General features: G+C 46.7%; 1 protein-coding gene across 2 annotated transcripts in view; it reads left to right on the forward strand.

Annotated features, from left to right (window-relative positions):
* The window catches only part of SORL1 (sortilin related receptor 1), a 161,399-nt gene that overhangs the window by 114,060 nt on the left and 21,634 nt on the right, over positions 1-25,705 (forward strand). For both annotated transcript variants that reach the window (XM_004280687.3, XM_033407341.2), the window contains 14 exons: positions 557-682; positions 3,734-3,841; positions 4,948-5,079; positions 6,095-6,226; positions 6,877-7,011; positions 7,854-8,009; positions 11,414-11,563; positions 15,982-16,113; positions 17,478-17,604; positions 17,765-17,934; positions 21,538-21,650; positions 21,891-21,995; positions 22,678-22,750; positions 25,459-25,541. In XM_004280687.3, coding sequence (XP_004280735.2) covers positions 557-682; positions 3,734-3,841; positions 4,948-5,079; positions 6,095-6,226; positions 6,877-7,011; positions 7,854-8,009; positions 11,414-11,563; positions 15,982-16,113; positions 17,478-17,604; positions 17,765-17,934; positions 21,538-21,650; positions 21,891-21,995; positions 22,678-22,750; positions 25,459-25,541 — 1,742 coding nt within the window. The remainder of the gene's footprint in view (positions 1-556; positions 683-3,733; positions 3,842-4,947; positions 5,080-6,094; positions 6,227-6,876; positions 7,012-7,853; positions 8,010-11,413; positions 11,564-15,981; positions 16,114-17,477; positions 17,605-17,764; positions 17,935-21,537; positions 21,651-21,890; positions 21,996-22,677; positions 22,751-25,458; positions 25,542-25,705) is intronic.

Consider the following 25,705-nt stretch of genomic DNA (forward strand, 5'->3'; position numbering starts at 1 on the left):
ATGGCCTTTCAGAACTTACAGGGGTCCTTAGATATGAAAATAGATGATGAAATTGAGGCCTCCACACAGTGGGGACCAGCTTTAGAACCCAGTCCCCTGAGCACACACTGCCTGTCCTTATCCTGCAGAATCTGGATGAGTGAGAAGATAAAGTAGCCAGGTAGAGTGGAGAAAGCACAGGCTTTGGATTTGGACAGCCCTGGTGCCATTACTTCATTATCTTTGTGAATGTGGGCGAGCTTCTTAGCGTCCTAAGCCTATTTCTCATCTGTAAAAGGCGGAATACTTCTTACCTCATAAGTTGTTGTGAAAGTGACTGATTTTTTTTAACATGTATATCTGTGCTTGTAACACTGATAAACTCAGAGCCTCAAGCTGTTGCCCATTCAGGAGGCTGCGTTCCACCTTAAGGGCAGCCCCAGGTCATACCTTAAGGGCAGCCCCAGGTCATACCTGTGATCTAGTACAAGCCTTCTCTCCACTTGGCCCCTGATGGTGATGGGAGCACGGAGGTGAGGGACGTCTTGACCATTTCTCTCTTCTCTTTCTCTGACAGCCATCTATCACACCTGTGAGGCCTCCAACTTCCAGTGTCACAACGGGCACTGCATCCCCCAGCGGTGGGCGTGTGACGGTGACATGGATTGCCAAGACGGTTCTGATGAAGATCCAGTCAGCTGTGGTAAGTGCAGATGCTTTGGCCCCACCCAGAGCATTTCCCATGTCTGCTGTTCCGGAAAATAGACAACAGACAGGCCAGGAAATTGAATGGTGTCCCGCTGGGCCCGGGTGCCCACTCTGACCACTAGTGAGCCCACAGTTTCTGTGTGGCACTGCCGTGCAGTGTGTAGGCCTGGGTTATGTAGTCTTAATCCTTGGGCAAGCAGGTTGCCTCACTGCTTGTCCATAACAACTTTGAAGAAAAGAAATAGAAACCCACTAACCCACCCGGAGCACTAAATGTAGTCACATTACCAGTGTTCTGCCGGAAGTTAGCCAACAGTTACTATACAAATGGTATATTTTATGGCTAAGAGGTCTCTGTTATGGCCTCTTGGGAAAATGGCTTACCACTCGTTAAGGCAGAACTTGTTCAATATGATCTATTCAAAAAAGGATTCTGAGATAATCATTTGAAATTAACCACAAAATAGCTGTCGTATAAACACAATACATAAAATGCTTTTTCACACCAAACTTTTAAAAAAAATTTGTTTTATATTGGAGCATAGCTGATTTACAATGTTGTGTTAGTTTCAGGTGTGCAGCAAAGTGATTCAGTTACACATACACATGTATCTATTCTTTTTCAGATTCTTTTCCCATAGAGATTATTACAGTGTATTGAATAGAGTTCCCTGTGCTATACAGTAGGTCCTTGTTGATTATCTATTTTATATATAGTAGTGCGTACATGTTAATCCCAACCTCCTAATTTATCCCTCCCTCCAACCTTTCCCCTTTCACACCAAATAGTTTTAAAGGTCTCTCTCCTTATCCTCTTGCCGTGTGTCTGCGGGAAAGACTTCCTGTTTTGTCCTTATAGTCTCAATACTCTGCTCACACAATACTTCTGACACTTCTTGGCCACCAAATGTGTGTTTTCCATATCAAGCAATTCCCCGACACCAGCATGTCCTACAATTTAACTCAGTCCTGACACTGTCTTCCTCAAGACAGTGTCACATCACACAGCCCCCACTTCAGATGCTAGTCACAAGTCCTATGTTGTCACATGTTCTTCTGATCAACCAGCTATAAATCTGGGTTCCTACAACCTCTTCTTTGGGTTTGATAATTTGCTAGAATGGCTCAGAGCACTCAGCGAAACATTTTTCAGTTTATTATAAAAGGTTATGATAAAGGAGAGAGGTGAACAGCCAGATGGAAGACAGCCCAGAGCCCAGGGCAAGGTACAGGGAAGGCCATGGGCCTTCCACGCCCTCTCCAAGCCCCACCACCCTCCAAGCACCTCCATGTGTTCAACAGCCTGGAAGCGGTCTGAACCGCCTACTTTTGGGATTTGGGGGTGGGGCTTCGTCACTTAGGCATGGTCCATCATGAGCTCAGTCTCCAGATCTCTCCTCTTCCTGGAGTGGGGATGGGCTGGAAAGCTCCAGGCCTCTAATCGTTGCATGGCTTTTCTGATGACCAGCCCCCCCAGTCACCTCAGTAGAACAAAAGACATTCCCGTCACTCAGGAAATTATAAGCGTTTTAGAAGCTTGATGCCAGTAACCGGGGCCAGAGACCAATATACATCTTTTCTGTTATTTCATACCATACGTCCCTAATTTTCATGGGGTTGTACCATTGTCTGCGTGCTGTTCTATATTCTGCTCCTTTCATGGCACAATATTAAACAAAGATGTTTCCATACGTCTGTATTTCTGTGGTTAGCATTTTCATGGCAGATGTCTTTTCTCTTTGTATTTTTGCTATAACGTAGTTTTACTTAGTCGCTCCCTGGTTGAGTAATTTCAGTTTCATACTGTCATGCATAGTAAAACTGTTTGTGTCCTTGGAAATGAAGGCTTCATTTTCCTTTGAGGTACTCCCTGGGGTATGTCCCTCAACATGGAAGTGCTGGGTCAAAGGTTCTGTTCGATTTCCATGGTTCTCATTAAGCGTTTCCAGATTTTATTTCCGAGTGACTATACTGAAAGGCTCTCCATCAGTTATATATCGTATGTTTCCCCAAGCCTCCCTTGATTTAATCTTTTGAGTTGTTTTCACTAATTTAGTGAGTGGGCATTTGTCTTGTACAATTTAAAATTTATACTTTTGAAAAACCTTTTTATGCTGAGTGACATTAACTATTTCCCCAACTCATGGTACTCCTTTACTGTCTCTGTTTGATGTCCTTTGAACAGTCTCCTAAGAATGATGACTTTTTACAGGATTAAAACACATTTTCTTGTCTTATCCCCGATCCTCCTGGGACCATTCCACCAAGAGTTGGGTTTGCAACTGGCCTGCTGGCAGTGATTTTTAAGGCACATGTCTGGCGGTAGCTCTCTGTTCAGGAGAAGGGGTGACCTAGTGCTAAGAATTCTATGCTAAGTGCGAAACCTAAGATTCTTAACATTTCTAGGACAAACTTTCTCCAAAAGGGCTTCGGTTTACAATTCCCGAAGAATTAAGACAGTGAGTGATTTAAGAGTGTCCTACTTTTTTCCATCCACTTGAAGCTTTTCTTTTAATTTTCATTAAAAAAAAAAATTTTTTTGAGTACGTAAGAAAAATCTGCTCGGTTCCCTCCCTTTGTTGTGTATCCTTTCAGAATATTTTTGTGCATATATGCAAATTTAAATATACTACATGTTCTTGTCTTGTTTTACACATGTAGTATGCCACGTACCTTGGTTTTCCACACAACTGTATATCTAGGACGTGTTTTTACGTAGTGCTTCTTCAGTCTCTTTGTAACAGGCTAGTGTTCCTGGGTACAGTAATTACACAGTCCCCTATTGACGGATACGTAGGTGGTTTTTAATCTATTACAGACAGTGCTGCAATGAATAACCTTGTGCCTCCGTTATTTTTGACTCGTGTAGGTAGATTAGTTTTCTTAAGTGCTATTGCTGGGTCATCGTATGTATACGTCTGTAATACTGATAGCTCTCCGTACGGTGGACAAATTTATACTCGTCACCTCCCCAGCCCCCCGGCCAAACAATGATGTGAGTGCCTGCCTGTATCCTTATTCTGCTTCTTCTTGAATCACATTCCAGAGAGGAAGTGCAACGGATTCCGCTGCCCGAATGGCACCTGCATCCCGTCCAGCAAACACTGCGATGGTCTGCACGACTGCTCGGATGGCTCAGACGAACAGCACTGTGGTGAGTCCTCACCCTGCCTGGGGGGCGCCTTGTGGCTGTGAGTGAAGGGCACACATTGGACTAAATGCTTTCATTTCCTCAGTACCTGCCTGCAATTAGCTTGTAAATGCGGTGACCCCAAGTTCTCGACCAGGACTCAGAGGGATGGAGTTGGGGAGGTGCGGTTTGGGGGAAGGAGAGCAGGGGAGGGAGTCGTGGTGGGTGACTGTGGAATTAGGTCATGGTCCATGATCATCTTTGTTCAACTGCAGTATGTCCTGTGAATGGACCAATGGTTTGGAATTGGACACTTATTTCTCCTACTTCATTGGTTTTCCTAGTTGCTGACTATCACTTAGGTAACAGTTTTAGGCCCAGTGACCCTTTTTATGCCCAGTTTTTTTGGACCCGGAAAGGTTTTCTGGAGTCAGTGGTGCCCATCCTGGGGAAGAGCAGGCTGGAGACCCAGGGATGAGCCAGCGTGGCAGTTCAGGTCTGAAGGCTGCCTTCTCGCCATGTCTTCACGTGGCCGCCTCTGTGCCTGCACCTCTGTTGCCTCTTATATGGACACCACTTTTATTGATCCTTTTGATCAATTTATCAATTGATTTATCTCCCTTTACCTGGATTACTTCTGTAAAGTCCTATCTCCAAATACAGTCACACTGGGGATTAGGGCTTCAACATAATATAAGTTGGGGGCGGGGGAATTCCCTTGCGGTCCAGTGGTTAGGACTCCGTGCTTTCATAGCAACAGTTTGCCAAGCCCCATACTGGAGAGTCAGCATTTGATCGATACGTGGTTAAGATCATGGGCTTTGATGTCAGGCAGCTCTGGGATTCAGGTTCAGCTCCACCCTCATCCACTGTGTGCTCTTGGTGAAATACTTAACACTGCCACCCCCGTGCTTCATTTGGAAAACAGGAGAGTAAAACCTCTCATCATATTGTCCTGGGAGTTTAACGATGTACTAGAGCTCAGGGTTTGCTCAAAGCAAGCGCTCGGTGACTGTGCCTGTTACTCCCGTCTCCCAAATGCGCGTCTGGCCAGGGTGCATCCTCCCAGGGCCCACGAGGCCTCCAGCCCCGGGGGCTCACGGCCTCTTTCCCTTGCTGGACCCTTCCAGAGCCCCTCTGTACTCGCTTCATGGACTTCGTGTGTAAGAACCGCCAGCAGTGCCTGTTCCAGTCCATGGTGTGTGACGGCATCATCCAGTGCCGCGATGGCTCGGACGAGGATGCGGCGTTTGCGGGATGCTGTGAGTGGGGCGGGGGGAGGGGGGTCGCTCGCGGGCACTGGAGAGACTAAGGGGTGCTGGGCTGCCTGGGGATGTGCCCCCGTCTAGTTTACAAGGTCTGGATTGAGGGTCCAGTCTTGCCTTTTCTGAGAAGGCTCACCTTTGCTGCTTCGGAAACTTGCTTGTTAGTTGTACAGATAAACGGGAGGACAGAGGATGACCGAGACCTTGGCCCCCGTGTCAACTTCACCCGCAGGATTTCTTGCGCCCCCATCACTGAGTGGCCCCCGTTGCCTTGCTGCAGTGTCTTCACCGCACTCACTTCCACTTTGCACGCCGTACACTTATTTTGTGGGCCGCCTCCCCCAGCTGGAGTGTGTGTGCATCAGAGCAGGTCTTTGTCTCGTTCACTGCTACAGCCCTGTTCCCCAACACTGCCCTGCACGAATTACATTGGGCTGGCCAAAAAGTTCGTTCGGGTTTTCCCGCGATGTCACGGACGAACCCAAATGAACTTTTGGGCCAACTCAATAGTAGGTACTTGCGTCAGTCTGCTTGGGATGCCAAAACAGAGGACCACAGACTGGGGACCTTCAACAACAGAAAGGTGATCTCTCAGTTCTGGAGGCTGTACATCCAGGGTTAAGATGGCGGCAGGATTGGCTTCCTCTGAGGCCCCTCTCCTTGGCCTGTGGATGGCCGTCCTCTCCCTGTGTCTGCACATGGTCTTCCTGCTGCGCCTGTGTCCTCATTTACTCTTCTGATAAGGACACCAGTCCTGTTAGATTGGGGCTCTACCCTCATGACCTCGCTTTAACTTAATGACCCCTTTCAAGACCTTATCTCCAACTACAGTTGCATTCTGGGTTGCCGGGGCCAGGCCTTCCACTGACTTGCTTTCGAGGGATGCTTCAGCCGTGCAGTCTCTTGGTGGAGGACATTCGTTCTTTCCTCTCGTTTCCAAACAGCAAGTGTTACACTGAGCTCTTTGGTGTAGAAGCAATCTGGACTTTTCGGGTGTTCGTTCCTTCCCTAGCTCCAGGCCCCGAGTTCCACAAGGTGTGTGATGAGTTCAGTTTCCAGTGTCAGAACGGAGTGTGCATCAGTTTGATCTGGAAATGCGACGGGATGGATGACTGCGGTGATGACTCTGACGAAGCCAGCTGTGGTAAGGAGACCTGGGGTCTGCCTCCTCGCTTCCCTGATCTCCGGGTTGAAGGCTCCTGAAGTTAAGGAGGGGGCGCTCGGCCCACTCCGGCACCGGCTTTGCCATCTCCTTCCTCAGCCACAGTTCCTGCCAGTTCTTGAATCCGTGTGTAAGGAACTGAGTCTTAAAGTGAGAACCTACCCCCTAGCAGGGGTGAGGGAGTATTTATTCCATTTTCTTTTCTTTCCCCAGTTAGGAAGTTCACGTTATATATAAGGAATATGATGGAGGAGTTATGATAAATATTTTGGAATGTGCTTCCCCCTCCCCTGTAAAGGTTACAGATGCCACAACGTAATAGAAATCACTGTCACCATCACGTTATCATCAGTAGTTAGGTCATTCCTTTGGTGAAGTGTCAAAATTAAAACTCGGGTATCATTAGCAAGACATAGAGGCATACGTCAGAGAATGTGAGATGGAATCCAGGAAGGTGGGCTTTTGTTTGTGGATATGCTCTTGTCTCCCGATGCGTCCAGGAAGCTGCCTTGTCCTTCTCTGGGAGGGCATCGTGGGCTGCCTTGGGGCTTGGGTGAGGAGCCTGTGTGTCCTTGGAGCTCTGTGTCCACAGTGTGCAGGGCAGATGACTGACCATGCGGTTCACCCCCCAGAAAACCCCACGGAGGCCCCCAACTGCTCCCGCTACTTCCAGTTCCCGTGCGAGAATGGGCACTGCATCCCCAACAGGTGGAAATGCGACAGGGAGAACGACTGCGGGGACTGGTCTGATGAGAAGGACTGTGCAGGTGAGGGTCCGGGGCAGCCCCATCGCTGAAACATGCCAGCGTCCTCCCACCTGTTCACACAGAATCCAGCTCTGTCTCTTTGGTGGCTGGCTTAGGCAGTGACTTTTTTGGGAGGGGCAGGGGGTAACTGTCTCTCTGAGTTCTTTTCTCTCCCCCTCCCGCTGTGAAAGCAGCCCGGTTGATTTCTCCTGTTCTGAGGGTTATGCTTTCCAGGGCACAGTGAGGACTTTAGAGCTTAGACCCTGGCTACCCCGAGTGTGGCCTGCAGACCCACAGCTCCTTGATAGAACGGCAGCCTCTGACCCCACCCGAGGCCTCCCTCCTGACTCAGCGTTTGCGTTGTAACGAGCGCTCTGGGTGACGCATGGGCCGTGACACATTTATGTGTACGTGATACATGCCAGGGGAGCACTGGTGTGGGCGGTGTGCCCATCCCTTTCCTTCTTGGTGTTCTTGTCCCGGAGCCGGTCTCGGGAAGGTTGGCGTTAAGTTAAGCAGAACAGGGTTTATCCTCCATGGGAATTAATTCTCCCACCCACCCTGTGCATTCCGAGTCCTTCCACCAGCCTGCATGAGCCCCTGCGAAACTAACTCATCCAAACGTTAGCCCAGATCAAATCAAATAGGTAAGGTGAATCCGCTCCAAAGAAGGGAAGAGAATACAGTCTGTTCTGACACCCCATCATAAATGATTTTTCACTGTTCAGAACCGTGCCTGACACCGGCCTCCCTGGGCTGGTGCAGCTAAATCTGGGACAGCCATACTAGGTTTGGGACACATCTGGGTCTGAGATCAAGCTTCCTGTAACATTTTGGGTTTCCTTGCTTGGTGTTTTCCTCAGATTCACATATTCTTCCCTCCCCTACTCCCGGGCCCTCTACGTGTCTGCCCAATTACTACCGCTGCAGCAGTGGGGCCTGCGTGATGGACAGCTGGGTGTGTGACGGGTACCGAGATTGTGCAGACGGCTCGGATGAGGAAGGCTGCCCCTCGCCTGGTGAGTACTGCACCCGGCTCTGGCCCGTGGCACCTGCTTTAAGGGGAGGACCTCTGGGGCTACACCCTGGGCGCAGCCTGGCTGAGGGCAGTATCCTGCCCTCTGGGACTCTGCTCTGTGGCCAGGCCCCTTCTCACCTCCAGAGCAGGGAGACCCCGGGGAACTCAGAAGTCATCTTCTATCACTGCCCTCTGATCTTCCTGCAGGGAAAGGCCAGCTGCCCTGCTTTCCTCCTTGGCTGTGGTTGGGTCTCCTTTGCTTCCTCTCCACAGGAGGTTACCATGGGAATTATAGGGGAGGCGTCTGTGTGTATTAAACTCGGGGCGGCGCAGGGTACAGAACCCGAGTCTCTGGCTTGCTAGTTGGCGGCCATCCTATGAACAGAAGGGTAAGCACTGCCATCTAGTGGCTGAACACAGAGAGGCTCTGGAGGTCTGTGAGTGACCGTATTGCTGGAGGTCTTGGTGAACCGTGAGACCGCCGCCTAGGGCACACCCTTAACTGCAGGCAGAATTGTATCCTTTCCTAAACAGTTTTCCATTTCAAACTCAGTTGTAATAAAATAATAGGTCATTGCTTGCCATGGTTTACATAATTCTTTTCAGCAAACTTATAGGTCAGTAGTCTGATTTTCCTCCTTTAAGACTTGTTTTCATCCCATCTCTTCCCTGTTTAAAATCATCACTGGTTTCCACTTGTCCTTTTTGTCCAGAAGATAGACCCTAACCCCTGAGTCCTATTTTCAAGGCCCTGTTTGAGCTGATCTTTCCTTGCTTGCCATTACTTTTCACTTCTGCAAACTGCACTCCTCACCCACCCTGGAAGCACCTGCTTCTTCTCTGCCTAGATTCCTCCAGTAGGGTTTTTGCCCTTATCAGACCCGACCTCGTCCCCCTACTTTCCCTCTCTGTGAAACCCACTGTCGGTCAGGGCAGACAGAAACACAGGTTTCGTAGTTAAAGGAGACCTCAGTATGTTGTCAGTATTTCTCAAAGTACAGCATGAAGCCCACCTGTAATGGAATCACTTGGAGTGTTTATAAAATTATAGAATGAGGACTTCTGCCTGGAGCCCGGGAGCTCCCCGTGTGAATGGTAGGCTGACTAAAGATTGAGGCTCCTCTTTCAGGCAGGTAGGGTTTTATTCCCCTTCTCAAGACCCACCCCCACAGAGCATTCATTGAGTTCTTTAGCTGATGTCCACCCATTTTCCAGTGTCATTGAACTCTGCCCTGTTGTCCTTTTGGCGCTGAACTATGAACAGCCGCATGTTGCTTCTTGGTCATTGCATGTGTATAAATCTTTCCTTTCCATAGCGATTGTGCCGGACCTCGTGTTTTAGTCTGAATCTCCCACTCTGCCTACCACAATAATAGGCAGATAGCCAGTGCCCCGTAAATGCTTCTCAGATTAAAACAAATGAAAAAAAACCCTTCTGTCTCTGCCCTTTTCCCCCAAGGCCCATCTCTCTGTAGTCACTTGATTGTCCCTCTCTCAAAATTGCCTGTTGGTTACTGAAACCGAGCAGGACGTTAACCAACTCTAGCAAATTCGGACTAATTCAGTGAGCAGATTCCTGTTTAGATGCTGCGTTCAGCTTTTTTGAATTCTTTTTTTATGTATGTTGCCCATGTAACGTTAAATTGGCATCTAGCTCTCAGATCTTATTTCTTCACTGGATATTTCTTCACTCTGAACTGGGTTCTCTGCCTCATGTCTCCCCCTTTGCGATTTATCTTCCAAGAAGCCTAATACATACTAATACGTAATTATATCCTCTCCCAGCCTGGACCCCCCTGATGGTGCCCTTACTGTCCAGGTGTGAGCGCCATGATGTGCCTTGGCCCAGTCCTCTGGCCTCATTTTTTCCCCCACTCTTCTCCACGCACTTTGTTTTAGCAGAGTGCTTCTGGGGGTTGGAGAGGCCCTTTAAAAATCCAGTTATCCAACTGTGGACCACACACAGTATCCCAAAGCTAATCATTGCTTTCTGTTGTTGTTTGCTGCCTCAGGTTATTGTATCTTTGGCTGGTGCCTCCTCCCTTTCAGCAGCCTCTTGGTGTAACTTTCCACAAGGTCACTGTATTAGGTGATTCTCAGCTCCATTGTTTGCCTTGGAGATATCCCTTCTAAGAGGAGCTTGGCGTCTCCTATCTCGGCTGACTGTTCTCCCAGCCTGCTGCCTGTCCTTACCCTGGGGCTTCACTGCCCTCCCTGGAATTCTCTTTGCTTTTCTCCTGATTTAGATTCCCTGTTTTCCTGGACCTTGTGTCTTGCTTTTTCTTAGTTTACTCCCTTGTTTTTCTGGAGCACACCCTCTGGTAGCTTTGTCAGGTGAATATGATGATATGGTGCCCGAGGACACGGTGATGATGGCCTTCATTCAAGGTGTTTATCTCTTGAGTTTCTCTGGTTTGTGCGGGCTGTCTGGGGCACAGGTATCTTCTGGGAGGTTGCTTCTCCATCCTTAGGACTCGCTTTACTTCTCTCACGTTGCAGCTCCTTTTTCTATATCCCAGGTCTTTCCTCTTGGTTTTTAGTTTAATCCCACATTTCGGTAGAGCACATTTTCCAGAAATTTCCTGAGAAGGAGTACATGGGAGGTATATTTGAGGCCTTGCTTGTCTGAAAGTGTTTTTCTTCCGCGTTCAGACCCGATTGGTTATTGGGCTGGGTTTGGAATTCTAGGCTGTAAAAAAAAATATATATATATACATATATATATACATATATATATGTATACATATATGTATATATATATATATATCCTTCAGAAATTTGAAGACATTCGAATTTCTGTCTTGAGAAAGCAGCTCTTGGAAAATGCAAAGCCATTTTGATTTGAATCTTTTATATGTAATCTGTTTTTACTGTCTGGAAGCTTGTAGACTCTTCCTTTTGGTACCAGTGTTGAAGTTTCACAGTGCTGTACTTTGCTGTGGGTCTCTTTCTGTCTAATGTGGTGGATGGCACTGATGTCCTCTTTTATTCTGGAAATTTACATATTTTAGTTTTGGAAAATTTTCTTGAAATATCCCTTAGTATTTTCTTCTCTCTTTTCTTTTTCTTCCTGGAACTCTCGTCAGTCATATGTTGAATCTCCTGATCTAGTCCGCTTACTTTTTTAAAACTTAAAAAAATTTTTCTGTAATCTTTTCTTTTTCTACTTTCTACAAGATTTACTCACCTCTGTCTTCAAAGTCTTCAACTAAGTTTGGGCCTGAGAGAGAGAAGGATGAGATCCCTGTGTCTCGTCAACCTGCCGTCTTTCACCAGAGCTCACGTTTCTGTTCAGGTCCCCGTCGTAATTCCGAAAGCACCGAGATCTCCAACACACCCAATAGGTTGCTATTGCTGGCCAGCCCCTGGTACTAAAAAGTGAATTTTAAAAATCTTTTCTTCTAGCAAATGTCACTGCTGCCTCCACTCCCACCCAGCTCGGGCGATGTGACCGATTTGAGTTCGAGTGCCGACAACCGAAGAAGTGTATCCCCAGCTGGAGGCGCTGTGATGGCCTTCAGGATTGCCAGGACGGCCAGGACGAGGCCAACTGCCGTGAGTCATCAACGGGGCCGTCTCCCCCAGGGAAGACTTCTAGAGGCAGGATGTCTTGTGCTTCTGCTTTGTTTCTCATAATAATAATTCTGGTATTATCTCCATTTTAGATATAGGAAAGTTAAGCTTCAAAGAGGGTCACCTCGTCAGTAACAGACTGGGGCATTTATTCAGTACTTTTTTGTACAAAATTGTGATCTTTTCATCAAACCATGTTGAAAGTTCTTGTAGGGAGGAATACTCCAAAATAACACAGAGAAATTAAATGGGGATTAGTGTAAAATCCTGCACTTATATTAAAAAGAGTGAACACAGTGGGCCTTTGGGACATTAAAATAACAGGGCAGATTGATCCAACACTTACCATAATAATAGTAGGAACATCTGAGCCAGATAAGTACAGTAAGAAGAACATTAAACATAATTAACAAAGAAGAAATGAAATAGGGCCTTCCTCCTGGATGGGATTAATTCATTAATGGGTATTCTTTAAATAAGTTTCTTTAGCCTGTTTCAAATCTGCCTTATACATAAGGATGTTGCTTGGTTAAGGTCTTAAAATCAAGGTGTACTCTATCTACAATTTTCCTCAATCCGTTAATCGGATAACCCTGTCAGCAAAGGAAATGGGATTAGTGTGACATGCCTCTTCTTAGAGAAGCTGGCCCCTGAAGGCCACTACATTCTGTTCTAAGTGCCCATTAATCATTTGTTTAATAATCAGTTTAAGAATTTTTGGAGATTAATGACAGCCTTATTCCCAGTTTCTAAAAGCTATGTTCTCCCTTTTAAAATATTGAGACATGGGCTTCCCTGGTGGTGCAGTGGTTGAGAGTCCGCCTGCGGATGCAGGGGACACGGGTTCGTGCCCCGGTCTGGGAAGATCCCACATGCCGCGGAGCGGCTGGGCCCATGAGCCATGGCCGCTGGGCCTACGTGTCCGGAGCCTGTGCTCCGCAACGGGAGAGGCCACAACAGTGAGAGGCCCGCGTACCGCAAAATAAATAAATAAATAAAATAAAATATTGAGACATGTTTCATAAAGAAACCTCGAACATCCTCCAGCTCTACTGTTCAGCTGTTCTTTGATTATATTTTACCACATTCTTACCAAGTGGAGTAATTCTGTGATGGGGATCTTGGTATTTTCCAAAACAATCCCCTTCTGAGCATGGAGTCCTTCTCTGACTCTCCTCTGTAAAGTCCCCATCACTCTCTTACTATTACTGTCTTTATGTTTCTTTGTAGCTCTTATCAGTATCTAAAGTAACATATTTGTTTGTTTACTCATTTGCTGTTTCTCTCAATAGAAGGTAAACTCTATGAGGGTAGGTCCTTTGTCTGTTTGATACATCACCATATCCTTAACATCTTGAATAGCAGCTGATTCATGGTAGGACCTCCGTAAATGTTCACTGGATGGATGGATGGATGAATTCCATCTTGGGCTTCTGAGACTGTTCACTAGTAGTTCTCAAACCTTTTCTAGATGTTCTAATGCAGTTTTATATGTAACCAAGCCCCCCATCCAAGCTCCCCCAGGCCAACCAATTTTTGCTCAGCAAATGACAGAACTGTATGATACAAGGATTCTCTTAAAAAACGGAATTCTGTACCTCCATCCTGGAGACATTCAGTGAAGTCTTAATCCTTTCACAAGGAAACTCATCAGTTGAGGACAGCGGTTATAGTATTCTGCCCCCACCTCCCACTTCCAAACCCTGTATCTTTTCATCTCTAGTAAAAGCTCCCAGCATCCTTTACCTGTTCCTCTTGACCGTCCTGGTTGCTCTTGTGAGAACATTATCCAGTTTCTCTACCTACATCTCAAAGTGTGGTTTTCAGAAGTGGATGCAGTGCTTCAGATAGAAAACAGGATCACCTTGTTCTAGAACAGAAGTCCTCAGTGCTGGCCAATTCTGCTGAATCACTGTGGAGCTTGTAAATACGACACACGCCCAGTGTCGTGTTTCTGCCTCAATAGCTTTGGGGCAGGTCCTAGGAATCTGTATGTTTTAGACGTTCCCCAGAAGACTATTAAGAACCACTGTTGTAGATTCTCTGCTGTCGGATAATCACCATGGTTTAGTGGTCTGTTTGGATTTCTTCTAGTATGGGTAGAGTCATTGGATCGAACATTGTGTGTATATTTCCATGGGGTGGGGGGCATAAGCTAGGAGGAGTCTGATTCAGAGTCCCAGTGGAGAAATTACAGTTTGAACCCAGGAAACCGAGGTAGAATCCCAATGTAAGATCTGGGCAAATTACAATATTTCAAGTGTGTATTAGTCTCCTATGGCCACTGCAATAAATTACCACAAACTTAATGCCCTAAAATAACACACATTTATTATCTTACAGTTCTGTAGGTCAGAAATCTGATAGACGTCTCACTGGCTGAAACCAAGATGAAGGCATGGCTGAGTCCTCTGAAGGCTCCAGGGCAGAATCCGTTTCCTTGCTTTTCTCAGCTTCTAGAGGCCTCCTTCCTCCATTTTCAAAGCCAGCAACATTCTGTCTCTCTGATCCTTCTTTGGTCTTCACATCTTCCTCTTTGACCACAGCTGGGAAAGGGTCTCTGCTTTTTTTTTTAAATTTATTTATTTATTTTTGGCTGTGTTGGGTCTTCGTTTCCGTGCGAGGGCTTTCTCTAGTTGCGGCGAGCGGGGGCCACTCTTCATCGCGGTGCGCGGGCCTCTCACTATCGCAGCCTCTCTTGTTGCGGGGCACAGGCTCCAGACGCGCAGGCTCAGTAGTTGCAGCTCATGGGCCCAGTTGCTACGTGGCACGTGGGGTCCTCCCAGACCGGGGCTCGAACCCGTGTCCCCTGCATTGGCAGGCAGATTCTCAACCACTGCGCCACCAGGGAAGCCCTGGGGTCTCTGCTTTTAAGGGCCCGTGTGATTGGATGGACCTGCCCGGGTAACCCAGGCTTAAGTCCTATGTCAAGGTCTTTACCTCAGTCACATCTGCAGAGTCCCTTTCGCCTTAGAAGGTGACTTTAACATGTTCCAGGGATTTGAACATGGACGTATTTGATGCGGAGGAGCAAGAGTAACTTTAGAACCTCTTTACTGGTGGGGTCAGGTTCTGATATAACTCTCCCTGTTCAGGGCCGAGCAGGCAGGTTTGAGTCTCTATAATGAAGGTGCAAGGTACCTGAACCAGGACCCGGTGCAGACCTACCTGGGGTGGCAGATGCGGTTTCTGTAGCCATTCTCATCTTTCTTCTTTTTAGGATCATTTGCAGTTACATTGTCATCGCTTCCTTTTTAGAGCCTCTCATGCAGTTTAAATCTACTTTCCAAACTGGAAAGAACATCAGATTATGGTTTCTAGCCAACGAGTTGCATAACTCTTAACTCATCAGTGCTCTTTACTTGCGTTATTTCATTGTCTGCGGAAATACTTTGAAAAGCTAAACAATTAAAAGGGTTACATACAATAGACATGCCTCTTACTATTGTGATTCATCTCATTATTATTAGTCTCACTCAAAGCAGAAATCAGAGGGTCATTCTGGACTGCAGACTGATAACAGGAGCAGATGATTAGGAATAAGTACCGCAGAGGAAGAGCTGCACCTTGTGGATGCCTGCTCTCAGGCGTATTCCAGGTGCTTGATCTCACTGGGTCCTTGCAGACACCATAGGGATGGAGTTGTCACCCCAGTTTTATACCGGGGAACTGAACTTGGGCACTACAGGCAGACCTCGGAGGTTTTGCGGGTTCCGGGTTCCGTTCCAGACCACTGCAATAAAGCGAGTCACATGGATTTTTGGTTACCTGGTGCATATGAAAGTTATGTTTACACTATATTGTAGACTGTTAAGCGTGCAATAGCATATGTTTAAAAAATAACGTACATGCCTTAATTTTAAAATAGTTTACTGCTAAAAAATGCTAACCATCACCTGCGCCTTCAGTGAGTTGTAATCTTTTTGCCACGCGTTTGTAATATCAAAGATCACTCATCACAGAGCAACATAATACATACAGTAATAATGAAAGAGTTTGGAATAGTGTGAGAATTACCAAAATGTGACACAGAGACATGAAGTGAGCAAATGCAGTTAGAAAAAGGCACTGGCTCTGCCACCAACCCTCAGTGTGTTAAAAAACGCAGTTATCTGCAAAGTATGAAAAAGCTGAGCACAATAAAACGAGGTGCGCCTGAGTTAAAGAGTTAGCTCAGGCTCATACAGAGCAGGATGTAAACCCTGATTTCTTTGACGCCAAAGCCCTGGCCCTTCCTGAAGGCACCTTCCCCCGGTCAATGTCAAATGAAGAGGGATTAGCAAGCCAGCGTGGGGTCCCCGCCACCCCCATCCCGAGGGTCTTTTGAAGCAGAAGCTGATGAGTTCCCTTTTCCCGAACACGAGAAACCTTTGGTGACCGTGGCCCCTCGTGTGTTGCAGCCACGCGCAGCACCCTGACCTGCACGGGCCAGGAGTTCCGGTGCGAGGACGGCGAGGCCTGCATCGTGCTCTCCGAGCGCTGCGACGGCTTCCTGGACTGCTCGGACGAGAGCGACGAGCACGCCTGCAGCGGTGAGTGTGGCCCCCCAGGACCCCGGGCTCACCCTCGGCCCTGCTGGGTAGGCCCTGAGGTTGAACCCTCTTGAGCTCTTCCTCAGTCTGAAAATGCAAAGCTCCTTGCTCACTGTTGGAGCTGCAGGTGAGGCGAGGCCCAGTGCCGCCTCTGAGGCAGCCTCCAGCCCACCTCGCCCCTCTCAGGGAAATGTTGGTCTTAGATTGGGTGTTTTTGGTTTTTTTTGTTTTTTTGTTCTATTTTCTTTTGCTTTAGTCCTTGTATTGGTACTTGGATCCTTTTATTTATTTATTTTTAAATATTCTTTTCCATTATGCTTTATCACAAGATATTGAATATAGTTCCCTGTGCTATACAGTAGGACCTTGTCGTTTATTCATCCTATATATAATAGTTACATCTTAGAATGGGGTGTTTTTGAGTTTAAATAATGATAATTTTAATCAAAAGATACTACTTATGAAAAATTAGGTAGTGTCTTAGAATTATGATTTGCTTAATTACAGTAGTGCATTCTGTTATACAAATAAAACAATTTAACTCGATCTTTCATAGGAGTTTTTTTAATTTTTATTTTATATTGGAGTATATTAGATTGGCTTTGGAAGGACATCCCTCGTGTTGAGGCATCGTTGCTCCCACAGAGCGTCAGGCTTTGTGGTGGGGTGAACTCCATCCTTCTGTCTGGAATGCATTTAGCAATCATGTGGGGGCTGCTATAACCGTACCACCGACTGAGTGGCTTAGAAGCAACAGAAGCTCATTTCTCACAGTTCTGGAGGCTAGAAAGTCCGAGATTGAAGCACCAGCAGATTCGGTGGTCTGGTGAGGGCCCACTTCCTGGTCCACAGACAGCCTGTCTTTTCTGTGTCCTCCCACGGTGGAAGGTGTGAGGGAGCTCTCTCGGGCCTCTTTTACAAGGACACTAATCTCATTTTCAAGGACTCCATCCTTATGACCTAATCATCTCCCAAGGGCCCCCCCCCCCAATACCATCACATGGGGGATGAGGTTTCAGCATATGGATTTTGGGGGACACAAACATTTCAGTCTGTAGCAGTAATGGATCCTGCCGTGACATTGTCTTTGGATTTGTAGCATTCTCTGTTGAGAATCAGGCTTAAATCAGTGCAGACAAGGAGGTGAAATGCAAGGAGAAATGCCATGCTGGGAAATTTAGGAGACCTTGGGAAAGGTTATATAGGAAGGTCTGAACTCTTTTTTTTCTGGGGTGTCTTAAGATAATGATGGTGGCCTGACCACATCACAGTAGGTCTGCCTGAAACCAAGGAACCTCTTGGGTCCTTTGAAATCCAAGATTTCTAAGATATCAATTTCTCTTTTTTCCCCTTGCTCTCTCTAGAGGAATTAAATGTATACAAAATACAGAATCTTCAGTGGACAGCTGACTTCTCTGGGGATGTAACTTTGACCTGGATGCGGCCCAAGAAAATGCCCTCTGCTTCTTGTGTGTATAACGTCTACTACAGGTGGGTCCCATCTTTGCTGTGGGAGAAAATGATGTTTCTTTTGCCACTGGATGTTCCATAAACTCTGTGTGCGCACAGAGCAGCTCTTTTTTGACGTATTCAGACATCTCAGCCACCCCATGCGGCTTTGATGTGATGCTATCTTTGTTCTCTTGGCCAGGGTGGTTGGAGAGAGCATATGGAAGACTCTGGAAACCCACAGCAATAAAACGAACACAATATTGAAAGTCTTGAAGCCAGACACCACATATCAGGTCAAAGTCCAGGTCCAGTGTCTGAGCAAGGTGCACAGCACCAATGACTTCGTGACCCTGAGGACTCCAGAAGGATGTAAGTGCTGCAGCTTATTTTTATGGCAGGGACAGGACCTTATGTGGGATTTTCAGAGAGTTTCCCAGGATGCTCAGGAGCATAGAAACAAAAGTACTTGTGCTTCCTATGTGGCTAAGTTTTATGGTCCTGGCTGAGTTGTTCTTACTATGTCACTTTTTTTTTTTCAATACAATTCTTTTTATTGAAGTATAGTTGATTTACATTGTTTTAGGTGTACAGCAAAGTGATTCGGTTATACACATATATATATGTATTCTTTTTCAGATTCTTTTCCGTTATAGGTTATTACAAGATATTGAATATAGCTCCCTGTGCTGTGCAGTAGGTCCTTGTTGTTTATTTATTTTATATATTGTAGTGTGTATCTGTTAATCCCCAATTCCTAATTTATCCCTCTCCCCCTCTCCTCTTTGGTAATCATACGTTTGTTTTCAGTGTCTTAAAACGATTTTTTTTTTTTTTTTTTTTTTTTTTTGCGGTACGCGGGCCTCTTACTGTTGTGGCCTCTCCCGTTGCGGAGCACAGGCTCCGGAAGCGCAGGCTCAGCGGCCATGGCTCGCGGGCCCAGCTGCTCTGCGGCATGTGGGATCTTCCTGGACCGGGGCACGAACCCATGTCCCCTGCCTCAGCAGGCGGACTCTCAACCACTGCGCCACCAGGGAAGCCCTAAAACGATTTTTTTTTAATTGAAGTATAATTGACCTACAACACCGTGTTAGTTGCAGGTGTATGACATAGTGATTTGCTATTTCTGTAATTACAAAATGATCACCACACATAATGTTTTTCTGCCCACCATTGCCCTCTTTCTACCTCTACCTTCCGTCTCTAGGTATTTCCCAGTATTTGGTACTTAGGAGATCATCATTGTTAACGTATGAGACTCGTCAGAAGTATTGTGGGTTCATTTTAAGGAAATTTACCAAAACCCTTGGGTCATAGAGAGTTCCCTAGTTCTTCCCCCTTCACAGTAGTTGACATTGGGTGACTGTGCTGATTCCTGTGATCTCTGCTCCCCAGGTTTTGTGAACTTTTCATTTGCAGTTGCCATCAGAACCATGTTTACATTTGGAGATGTTAATATGAACTCATGTTGATCTTAACGTGCGTGTAGATGGTTACACGTAAAATATTTCTAGATCTGTGTATGTGCACAGGTTAGTACACACGCATATTTTTTCTGCTTTGTCAACTGAGAAGGCCAAGAAAAACTTTATCATTCAGATTTAGGTTTCTAATGCCTTCTTCAATAAGAGGACACAGGGCTCTTTGAAGAAATGGCCAAATCCAGGCCTGGGGCAGGAGATCTGTAAGATAAGCCTGGAGCATCTGGTAGTGCCAGAGTGTAAGGAAGTGCTTACTAATAGTGAAGTAAGTCAGAAAGAGAAAGACACATATCATATGCTATCACTTATATATGGAATCTAGAAAAGTGATACAAACAAACTTATTTACAAAACAGAAATAGACTCACAGACATAGAAAACAAACATGTTACCAAAGGGAAATTGGAGGGAGGGGTAAATTAGGAGGTTGGGATTAATAGATACACACTACTAGATATAAAATAGATAAACAACAAGGACCTACTGTATGGCACAGGGAACTATGCTCAATATACAGTGGAAAAGAATCTGAAAAAGAATATATATAAACTGAATCACTTTGCGGTGCACCTGAAACTAAAACAACGTTGTAAATTAACTATACTTCAATTCAAAAAAAGAAAAAAGAAATTAAGGAAGTGCTGAACAAAACACACAAAAAAGAATCTATGAGTTATGACTTTGTTAGAATAACATTTGTTCAGTAGAGCAGAGAGAGTGCCAGAGAGTCAGCAGAAGCCCACCAGGGAAAGTGAAGTAGAGAAGTTTATTACTCCCAGGTTCTGAAGGCGGTATACGCGTACCTCAAGGGGCCACGCAGGAGGTCAAGGCAGGGTGCAGGCAGAGAGCAGCGGGACCTGGGGCACACGCCTTTTTTAGGATTTGTGGGTGGAGTGCTGTGGAGTTCCTGGGCTAGGGCTGGTTTGGCCAATTCACACCAAAAAAGGGGGATTTTGGTAAACTTCTTGGGAGTCTTACCTAAGGAGCACAAGGGAGAAGGTCCTGGGAGGTGGGGAGACTTTATCACAAGGGCCCTTGGGGAAGTCATGTTAGGGATTTGCATTTGCTTGTGACTCTTTGGGCTGTGATCCAGGGCTTGCTTGGGGGCTAGTGTCAATTTAAGGCCCCCTTAGCCTATTTGTCTAAATAAAATGGATGCTGAGACAGCAATACCATGGGCTAGCTTAGCTAAACTCTAAGTGGAACCATTTTTGAAATATCCCATTCGTTGATCTTCTTCCCACAGATGGTAGCTGAGTCCCTACTACTGCTCAGGAATTAGGTTAGACACTGGAGAATCAGATGAATAAGACACAGTTCCTGCCCTCCAAGGGCTTGCAGGCCATGGCTTGTTGATGAACACTCACTGTATTCACTTGCTGAGGCTGCCATAACGAAGTACCCCAGATGGGGTGGCTTAAAGCACAGGCATTTATTTTCTTCCAGTTCTGGAGACTGGGAGTCCAAGGTCAAGGGTAGGTTTCATTCTGAGGCCTCCTTGGCTTGCAGACGGCCGTCTTCACGTGGTTTGCCCTCTGTGTGTGTCTGTGTCCTAATTTCCTCTTCTTATAGGGACACCAGTCACATTGGGTAAGGGGCAATGACCTCATTTTAACTTAATGACTTTTTTTAAGACCTTATTTCCAAATACACATTCTGTAGTACTGGGGGTTATGACTTCAACACCTGAATTTGGGGTCGGAGGTGTTACAGTTCAACCCTTAATATTCATCTTCAGCAGATTATCAACATGAATAACTACTGTGCAGTCAAAATGAAGTTTGGCTGGAAAGCACTGTAACTGGTTTCTGTGTGGTTTCTAATTGGCCTCTGAAGGCAGTCACAAAAGGGGAGATCCCGAAAGGTCTCAGAAATGCCAGCAGTGAAGTTATTAAGAAACCTACTTTGAAGGCGGTCCCTTCATTTGAATCTAGAAGTTCTGTGCTATTAGAAAGTAAGTCTTGGGACTTCCCTGGCGGTCCAGTGGTTAAGACCCCGGGCTGCCACTGCAGGGATCATGGGTTTGCTCTCTGGTCAGGGAACTAAGATCCTGTACGCTGCGCGGCGTGACCAAAAAAAAAGAGAGAACGTAAGCTTTATTTCTTTGTAGCCACACCAGTGGTTCTCTGGTTGTACGAGAGTTCAGGACAGCGGACGCCGTCCTTGACAATTAAGATCTCAGCATCAAAGCCCAGGGCCAGTGGTGACTTAGCCCGCCCACGTGATTCTATCCTGCAGCCCTTGTGAGCCCCCGGCCTGCGTCAGACTCGCTGAGCCGTGGTCTGATACGTGCAGTCATTAGATGTGTGGTGAGTGCAAGCAGGCCTTGCATTCCGGAAGAGAGGAAAGGTGTTCTGTCAGCTGACAGCGCTTTCTGGGGGTAGGTCCCACTGCCAGCTCTGGATTCTTTCTCGTCCGAGTTTTAAGCTCAGGGAAATTCCTCCAGTGGATGAGTATGCAGATGGATTTTCACCCTGAGTTGCCTCTTTTCCAGTGCCAGACGCCCCTCAGAACCTCCAGCTGTCACTCCACAGGGAAGTGGAAGGAGTGATCGTGGGCCGCTGGGCCCCTCCCGCCCACAGCCACGGCCTCATTCGGGAGTACATCGTAAGTCCCTCTGGCAGCGGGCTGTGCGCGGGTGAGAGCAGGAGATTGCCGGGGCTGGTAGAGCAGAAGCATGTTCTGTGGGACAAGGACGTGGTTTGCTGTCACCTTGTAAATGATCATCCATCCTCTGGAACGTTTTGCATCTCACCTTCCCCTCTCTCCGCCTGCCTCCTTGCAAGATGTCGGGATGCCCAGACCTTTGGTTACCTGTCCATAGTATTTTTTTTCTCCTCACTTCAGGTAGAGTACAGCAGGAGTGGTTCCAAGATGTGGGCCTCCCAGAGAGCTCTTAGCAACTTGACAGAAATAAGGAACCTGCTGGTCAACGCTCAGTACACTGTCAGAGTGAGTGTTCACACGCGTTTTAGCCGTCCAGGTGGTCTCGGAACATGGGGAGCTGGTTGGCCTTTCACGAGAACTCCGTGCCTACCTTTGTGAGACGCTTACTCGTGGTGTGCTCAACACCCCACCTGTTGCTCTGGAAGCTTGTCATTTCTTTCAGTCTCGTAAACCAAGGCCACAGAGAACTTGAAATCAGACTTTGCTCAGATAACCAACAACCGATGGTAATGCAGCTTTACCTGCTTTTAACCCAGATATTCTGCTAGTGCTTTAGCTCCAATTACTTTTGCACCCACCTCTTTCCTGCTTATTTTTAGCTGCAGGGAGATGCAGAGCTATGATAAGTAGCATTTATAAAATGATATTGTGGGGTTCTTATGAAATATATTATCAACATCTTCAGTAGAAAAGAGATTTTGTGCAAAACATGTTTTGAGACCATGAAGTGTATACACAGACTCCCTCATAATTTCAGTGCTATCACAATTCCCTTTACCCAGGTTCCCTCCTGTTGTCTCTTTCCCTGTCTTATTTCAGTTGCTGGGGCCTCTGTCTATCCTGAATCCCTCTGTGTATAATTTCTTCCACCCTTATAGCCAAAGCCTTACCACTTTCGCTCACTCAGGATTCTTACTGTGTGGTATGTTGCCTGTATTTCATACTAATTTGCACTCTGATTTGAAAGGTGGCTGCAGTGACCAGTCGGGGAATAGGAAACTGGAGCGATTCTAAATCCATTACCACCATAAAAGGAAAAGGTAGGTGATTCCAGCATCTGCAGATTTCGAGAAGATAGAATAACCCTTTGGAAATAACTTTCAGTGTGACTGGAAAATGAAGAAGCAGAGATCAGGAAACTTCACACAGCCTCCCTCTCCCCGATACACGCACTTTTGTGGGCGTCTCCATAGTGCTTTACACACGAAGTCTTTGGGGGCAACTGTTGAAGGTATTCCTCCTTCTAGAACTGAGCATTTGTTATAATAAAAACATACAAAGGGATTTCCAGAGGCCTTCATGCCCTTGTTCTCAGGCACAGTATCAAAAATAGAAGGAGTCCTTCCTTCCCAGCCGAGATAAAGATGATCTTGTCCATGTGTATTTGTGGTGTTTTTAAGCGAGTGCCGTGCTGACACTTGTTACTGCCCCAGGGGCACCGACCGACAATGCTTAGGTGGTAGTTTTCTAGCGCTCGAGCTGATCGGAGTCATAGCTTACGACTTGCCACGGACCTGCTCTGCATACACCAGCTCATCTCGCTGAACCCTCAGAACAACTATAAGAACAGATAAGGGACTGGAAAGGTTATGTCTCTTGCACGCAGTCAGTCAAGTGACAGAGCTGGGATTGGAACCTGATCTCCTGAGTCCAGAGCCTGTGCCCTGAACCACTGTACCACCTGCTTGCCAGGAGGGGCTCCTTGCCTTGCACACGTGCCTCGAGGGTGGTGTCGGGTAGGAGCTGATGAAATAGTGGATGAGTGAGTGAATTGAAGCAAGTGAAACGAAGGCTCTGGCACTCTATGGGAGACAGTCCAGCTCGTCTTCCTGATTGTAGCTTTGGCGCTTGGGGCTTTCGTCTTTGGATTGGCGGGTGTTAAAGCCAGAAGTGTCGCCTGGAACGTGCTTGGGGGATTATACTTTAATCTGAGCCTGTGAGACATAGGCTCTGGGTCATGGAGAGTCACTGTCAGGTCGCCTGTGAAATATGGTGTCATTGAGATCAGGACAGGGGCAGCTAAACTTAGTGAAGCCAGCCAGTCTGTGGAGCAGGGAGTGTGTGGGTATTGGAAAAAGTGTACCGAGTTCACACTCCCCGAGAGTTTTGATTGTGGTATTATTTTCCTCTACAAGGTCAGTCAGAACAGACTGACCATACATACTGAAAAGGAGGGACATTGGAAGGTCATCAAAAGAACAGGTAGTACCTTGAATTCCTCATCGTAAGTCACACCTGCATTTGAAAATCTCAGTTAAATCTTTAACTTCCTTAATATGATTTTGAGGATGAACCCCAACTCCTCATATGTGTGTTGGTTAGGGCACGTGTTAGGCAACTGTGTGCCAAGTCAGAAAGTGTGAGCTGTGATCTATCTGTGACCTCGTGTGCTAATAAGGTAAGAAGACGGGGTACAAAACAGTGGTGGCGTCACCCAGAATCATCACCTTCATTAGTGAACGCAGTGGATTAATTATAACAGCAGTGAGAAAGGCCACCTTTTTTTGAGCACCGTGCGGGTTGTTTTACATGAACTGATCTCTCTTAATCCTGATCAACCCTGTGAGTATTCTTATGCTCATTTTGTAGCTGAGGGAACTGGGATCTGGAGAGGATTGTGATCTGTCCCCAGCCACCACGATCATAACGCAGGTCAGCAGCACCCGAACTATTTTGCTCTGAGCTGGCTGCCTGAAACTCCTAATATCCTTTCTTCTTCTGGTTGCCGTGTTTTCCTCGAGCCCACTTTCATTGATCATCTGGAGAGACTCCTGCAGATTTTGATACCTCTCTTTGCCACAGAGTCTGAGGCACTCCTTTGAGTCCCTCTTGCTTTGCCAGTATAAGAGGCATATGTGCTGAGAGTCTAATAAGCGGCCATTTAAAGCTTATCTTCCGACGATGCTGACTGCATCCAGCGCTCCTGGGCTATGCGTGGCCGCATACTGTCAGGTTTCTGGTGGGTAGACCTTCACAGTGACCAGCATCATGCTCGGCACTTGAGCCAAGAGGGGTCTTTTCTCTCTGCTGCCCTCTCCTTGTGCCCTCAGCTTCCAGCTCGAGCTCCGATCTTTTTGAGAATGCCATCATGCTCATCAGCTCTTTAATCTGTCGTGGGAACGGGAGAGAAAGGGAACTGTAATTGGGTGCCAGGCCCTTGACATGCATTATTTTAGTGAATTTTCCCACCTCTGAGAAGTACAGAGGGCATCTCCAGGCTTCACGAGGACAGGTAACTTGCCCCAGGTCACACGGTGCTGTGTCTCTACAGGAATTTGAACTCCAGTGTGTGAGACTCCAGAGCCCAGATCCTTTCCGGTCTGCCACACGTGCATTTACAAGTTAGGACTTAAGATTTAGCTTGCCGTCAACCTTCCAAAAGGACTTGAGCCCTCTGGGAATTTGTTGGTGCCAATACAGGTGGCTCTCAGTGTGATCCCTGTGCCTTTCAGAACCAGGCTGAAGCTGGGTTAATGAGGGACATTTACATAATGGAACTTTTCTGCTCGACCTAATTGCCAGGATAGCTGACTGAGCCAAGGTAGTTATGTGTTCACCAGGTAACTGTGGACCTAACCTCAGCTTCAGGACAACAGTGGTAAAAGGGAAGAGTAGAAGCCGCCAAAGAAATGCCCTTTCTTCCCCGACTGAAAGGTTGTTTTGTCTCTTGAGTTGAAAACTGTTAAGTTCTGCCTTCTTCCCTTTTCATCACCTGGTTTCTCTTTTTGAATCCCTCTTTTGTTCTCAGTGATCCCACCCCCAGACATCCACATTGACAGCTATGGTGAAAATTCTCTAAGCTTTACCCTGTCCGTGGACACTGACATCAAGGTAACGTGGAAATTTCAAACCAGCGGTTGGGCGGTTTGAAATGGGGCTTTACTTTGCATGGGAACCGATACGGCAGAGGACGGGAAGATTAAGAAAAATGAATGACTTGACCCAGCAAAGCTAAAATACCACACCTAGGTTGGTTCCTCCCCCTACGAAGAACA

Source organism: Orcinus orca, chromosome 8 (assembly GCF_937001465.1).
Source record: "Orcinus orca chromosome 8, mOrcOrc1.1, whole genome shotgun sequence".
Lineage (NCBI taxonomy): Eukaryota > Metazoa > Chordata > Mammalia > Artiodactyla > Delphinidae > Orcinus > Orcinus orca.